This window comes from Xenopus tropicalis, chromosome 7, assembly GCF_000004195.4.
Source record: "Xenopus tropicalis strain Nigerian chromosome 7, UCB_Xtro_10.0, whole genome shotgun sequence".
NCBI classification, from domain to species: Eukaryota; Metazoa; Chordata; class Amphibia; order Anura; family Pipidae; genus Xenopus; species Xenopus tropicalis.
The window spans coordinates 126,111,863-126,117,862 of NC_030683.2; the positions used below are offsets into that span (position 1 = coordinate 126,111,863).

General features: G+C 42.2%; 1 protein-coding gene across 1 annotated transcript in view; it reads right to left on the reverse strand.

The window, feature by feature from the left end:
* Nucleotides 1-3,073, reverse strand: part of LOC116412189 (zonadhesin-like) — an 88,297-nt gene extending 85,224 nt beyond the window's left edge. Inside the window, exons 1-2 of the mRNA XM_031905844.1 lie at nucleotides 2,984-3,073; nucleotides 2,860-2,905 (exon numbers count right to left, since the gene is read on the reverse strand). Coding sequence (XP_031761704.1) covers nucleotides 2,860-2,899 — 40 coding nt within the window. The 5' untranslated portion in view covers nucleotides 2,900-2,905; nucleotides 2,984-3,073. The remainder of the gene's footprint in view (nucleotides 1-2,859; nucleotides 2,906-2,983) is intronic.
* Nucleotides 3,074-6,000: the final 2,927 nt, after the last annotated feature.

Below are 6,000 nucleotides of genomic sequence, written 5' to 3' on the forward strand. Positions count from 1 at the left end.
AGCAGCAGTCCTGCCCTGCTTTATGGCTGAGATTCTAGCTATCTGTATAACAGAGCATTCTGTCACAGTGGCACAGATCCTATCTGATCCCCCCATTGTAAGCAGCAGTCCTGCCCTGCTTTATGGCTGAGATTCTAGCTATCTGTATAACAGAGCATTCTGTCACAGTGGCACAGATCCTATCTGATCCCCCCCATTGTAAGCAGCAGTCCTGCCCTGCTTTATGGCTGAGATTCTAGCTATCTGTATAACAGAGCATTCTGTCACAGTAGCACAGATCCTATCTGATCCCTCCATTGTAAGCAGCAGTCCTGCCCTGCTTTATGGCTGAGATTCTAGCTATCTGTATAACAGAGCATTCTGTCACAGTGGCACAGATCCTATCTGATCCCCCCATTGTAAGCAGCAGTCCTGCCCTGCTTTATGGCTGAGATTCTAGCTATCTGTATAACAGAGCATTCTGTCACAGTGGCACAGATCCAATCTGATCCCCCCCCCATTGTAAGCAGCAGTCCTGCCCTGCTTTATGGCTGAGATTCTAGCTATCTGTATAACAGAGCATTCTGTCACAGTGGCACAGATCCTATCTGATCCCCCCATTGTAAGCAGCAGTCCTGCCCTGCTTTATGGCTGAGATTCTAGCTATCTGTATAACAGAGCATTCTGTCACAGTGGCACAGATCCTATCTGATCCCCCCATTGTAAGCAGCAGTCCTGCCCTGCTTTATGGCTGAGATTCTAGCTATCTGTATAACAGAGCATTCTGTCACAGTGGCACAGATCCTATCTGATCCCCCCATTGTAAGCAGCAGTCCTGCCCTGCTTTATGGCTGAGATTCTAGCTATCTGTATAACAGAGCATTCTGTCACAGTGGCACAGATCCTATCTGATCCCCCCATTGTAAGCAGCAGTCCTGCCCTGCTTTATGGCTGAGATTCCAGTAAGCAAACATCTGATTGGTTTAGTGGGATGATAGCCCTGGGTAAATATTGCAACTTTAATTATAATACCTAATTGGAATGCTTGTTATCTCATTAAAGGGCAACTAAAACCCTAGCAATATATGACCATATACTGTATGCACAGGACTGTGTACAGTGCCAGATACATCAGCCTTATGCACACATATTTTCTAGATCTTTTTGGGGTGTCACCACTTCCTCTTCATCTAGAGTGCCAATTATTTTGGAATGTCATGTGACAGCTTGAAAGCAGCCCAGGCATGCACATAACTTGGATATGGTTCAAATCATCCAACGACCTGGAAGTTATGCCCAGGCGAGGGGGGTCAGTGGTGTAACAAGTGATCTGTTTCACAAAAAAAAATAGGAATTTTGCACTAGTCAAATGTCATTGGGTTATAGGCTGTGCCCCAACTTAAAGAGATACTGACACCAGAAATTAAACCTTTTTTTACATCTATCATAACATTATATTTGCATGCTGTTTATATATATAGAACATTACCTATCTGATCCCTCATGTCCCTCTATGAGGGGACGGCCATATTTGTGCAGCAGTAGTCTGTTACCATTAGAAGCTGTAACTGACAGGCTGAGAAGGGACAGTCAGGTTGGCAAAACAGTCAGGGGGGACTTCAAGGGACTTCAAGTAATAATTACAGGTATTGGACCCCTTATCCGGAAACCTGATATCCAGAAAGTTCTGAATTATGGAAAGGCCATCTCCCATAGACTCCTTTAGATTAGATAGATTTCCTTTTTCTTTGTAATAATAAAACAGTACCTGTACTTGATCCCAACTAAGATATAATTACCCCTTATTGGGGCAGAACAGCCCTATTGGGTTTATTTCATGGTTAAATGATTCCCTTTTCTCTGTAATAATAAAACAGTACCTGTACTTGATCCCAACTAAGATATAATTACCCCTTATTGGGGCAGAACAGCCCTATTGGGTTTATTTCATGGTTAAATGATTCCCTTTTCTCTGTAATAATAAAACAGTACCTGTACTTGATCCCAACTAAGATATAATTACCCCTTATTGGGGCAGAACAGCCCTATTGGGTTTATTTAATGGTTAAATGATTCCCTTTTCTCTGTAATAATAAAACAGTACCTGTACTTGATCCCAACTAAGATATAATTACCCCTTATTGGGGGCAGAACAGCCCTATTGGGTTTATTTAATGGTTAAATGATTCCCTTTTCTCTGTAATAATAAAACAGTACCTGTACTTGATCCCAACTAAAATATAATTACCCCTTATTGGGGGCAGAACAGCCCTATTGGGTTTATTTAATGGTTAAATGATTCCCTTTTCTCTGTAATAATAAAACAGTACCTGTACTTGATCCCAACTAAGATATAATTACCCCTTATTGGGGGCAGAACAGCCCTATTGGGTTTATTTCATGGTTAAATGATTCCCTTTTCTCTGTAATAATAAAACAGTACCAGTACTTGATCCCAACTAAGATATAATTACCCCTTATTGGGGGCAGAACAGCCCTATTGGGTTTATTTAATGGTTAAATGATCCCCTTTATCTCTGTAATAATAAAACAGTACCTGTACTTGATCCCAACTAAGATATAATTACCCCTTATTGGAGGCAAAACAATCCTATTGCGTTTAAATAATGTTTTTAGCAGACTTTAGATAGGAGATCCAAATTACGGAAAACCAGAAAACCCCAGGTCCCGAGCATTCTGGGTAATGGGTCCCATACCTGTACTTACAAAAGCAGCCCTATCAGTGAAAAATTATCATAATGAACATAATCTATAGGCTTTTTATGTACATTTATATTTTGAAGAGTATTTTAGTGTCAGTATCACTTTAAGGCCATATTTCACTTGGGGATTTCAGTTAATGATAGTTCCAATACTCACCCAAAATGAGCACAAATTTCAGAGGTCTGCCCTTCAGCATCTTGACCTGCAAGTAAAGGGCCGGTTAAACATTGGGCGCAGCAGTGTCCCTCCTTCCCCCTATTTGGGCCGAATCCCGTCTCACCTCTCTCCTCGTAGCGGCCGCGTCTCTCAGCTTCTGCGATGCTGTTGCATTGGGAGACACGACGCCGCAGACTGTAATTACTTATATGCTGGATACAGACGGGCGGTGCAGCTCATTAAATTACTGTTCTTTGTTTTTGGAGGTGTACACCCATTTCACTGGCAGCCAATGACAAACATCAACCTGGGACCATTGTTTCCACACAGTATAATTTCCCGGCTTGATGTCACCCTATGGTATAATTATTGTTATGGTAATCTCTTTTACTCCCTTCACTTACTTGGAGCACTCCTACCTAGGTGTTATTGGGAGTGCAACATAGTCACCCAATGGCTCACACTTGCAAGAGGAATGTCTGTGGGAATTATTTACTATGAGGTATTAGTGCTCAGGGCAGATCAATAGCAGCCCTGAGTAGTGATGAGCGAATATGTCCCGTTTTGCTTTGCCGAAAAATTCGCGAAACAGCGAAAATGTTGTGTGTCAAAAAAAAATTGTCACCCGCAGCTATTCTTTTGTCGCCCGCGGCTATTATTTAGTCGCGCGGCTATTATTCTGTCGCCCGTGGCTATTCTTATGTCGCGCGGCTATTATTTCATCGCCCACAGCTATTCTTTTGTTGCGCGGCTATTGTTTTGTCGTGCGGCTATTGTTTTGTCGCCCGGCTATTGTTTTGTCGCCCGGCTATTCTTTTGTCGCGCGGCTATTCTTTTGTTGCGCGGCTATTCTTTTGTCATGCGGCTATTGTTTTGTCGCCCGGCTATTCTTTTGTTGCGCGGCTATTCTTTTGTCATGCGGCTATTCTTTTGTTACGCGGCTATTCTTTTGTCATGCGGCTATTGTTTTGTCGCCCGGCTATTCTTTTGTCGCCCGGCTATTCTTTTGTCGCGCGGCTATTCTTTTGTTGCGCGGCTATTCTTTTGTTGCGCGGCTATTCTTTTGTCATGCGGCTATTGTTTTGTCGCCCGGCTATTCTTTTGTTGCGCGGCTATTGTTTTGTCGCCCGGCTATTCTTTTGTTGCGCGGCTATTCTTTTGTCGTGTGGCTATTGTTTTGTCACCCGGCTATTCTTTTGTCGCGCGGCTATTCTTTTATCGCCCAGCTATTGTTTTGTCGCCCGGCTATTCTTTTGACGCCCGCGTAAATTTTTGGACGCACAGCAAATTTTTTCATCCGTTTCGCAACAATCCGCCAATGGCGAAACGCGGAAGTTCGCTGCGAATCCATGCCTGGCGAAACATTTCGCCCATCACTAGCCCTGAGCACTAACGTCTATCAGAAAATAGCTCCCACTGTGTTGATCTTTTGAAAACTGAATGAGAAAGTTCTCTGCTGAGTCTGGAAGTGGATCTATTATTGGCCCTTGGATGGCCACCCTAAGGAAGAAGGGGGTTTATATCTGAATGCACCCACTTTTAATCACATGTTTAGGTTGTACTAATGATGCACAATCTGATAACACACAATTATTATTATTATTAACATTTATTTATAAAGCGCCAACATACCCCGCAGTGCTGTACAATAAGTGGGTTACATACATTGGATATACAGAGTAACATATAAAGCAATCAATAACCGATACAGGAGGGGAAGGGAGCCCTGCCCAGAAGAGCTTACAATCTACATTATTATTATTAATATTAACATTTATTTATAAAGCGCCAACATACCACGCAGCGCTGTACAATAAGTGGGTTCTATACATTGGACATACAGAGTAACATATAAAGCAATCAATAACCGATACAGGAGGGGAAGGGAGCCCTGCCCAAAAGAGCTTACACTCTACATTATTATTATTATTAACATTTATTTATAAAGCGCCAACATACCCCGCAGCGCTGTACAATAAGTGGGTTACATACATTGGGCATACAGAGTAACATATAAAGCAACCAATAACCGATACAGGAGGGGAAGGGAGCCCTGCCCAAAAGAGCTTACAATCTACAAGGAGAAGGGGTTGAGACACAATTATACCTTAATCTTCCCTCCCAGCTTTAGGTGACCGACAAGATGTTTGAGTCACAATACAATAGATACTGGTTAGTCATTATGGGAAAGGAGCTCCCAATACATTCACATGTATTTTACTATGGGAACTCCTATTCCATGTGAGTAAGGAGTCAATGGGATTTACAACTGCCACACACAATATTCAACAAAGCTCTTATGCTCCAAACAGCACTCCTATCAGCTCTGTATGCTTCTTGCTGTTTCATTATGTTGTTCTTAATGTCAGGGTGCAAGGAGTCCATGGGCCCCATTAAAGGGAAACTATACCCCCAGAATGAATACGTAACCAACAGAGAGTTTATATTATGTTAAGTGGCCTATTAAACAATCTCCCCAAACTGGAATATATATATCAGTAAATATTGCCCTTTTACAGCCTTTCCCTTGAGCCGCCATTTAGTGATGGGCTGTGTGCCCCATCAGAGATCAGCTGACAGGAAGTGATGCAGCTCTAACTGTAACAGGAAGTAGTGTGGGAGCAACAGGCAGAACTCTGCCCATTCATTGGCTGATTATAATGGGTTTAGTTGTACTTTAGGTGACTATTTCCAAAAAAAAAAAATTCATAATGAAAGGAAATATAATTATAAGCAACTTGTTTATTGGAAATGTTTTATGAGAAAAGACTTTTAATATGAACCCTGAACCAAGCAGATGCATTTAATTGGTTGGCCAGGCTATCCTGGTCTCTGAAGAAAGCGGCTCGCAAAGCACCATGGTCAGCCAGAAAATGGATAAAACTCGAACTTTATTTACATTCTTAAAAACCCAGAACGCCTGACGCGTTTCGTGCGTACCCGCACTTAATCATAGGCCCAGGCTATCCTGGGTTAACCAAGAACCAAAACATAAGCGATAGAATAAGTGAAAGTTGGGTATTTTTTATCCATAGTGGGCAAATTTGCACCTGGGCAGGAATCCATTGCAGCCAACCACTGATTACCTTTTTCTAAGGAACATTAAAAGCAAAAATGTGATTGGTTGCCATGGGATACAGC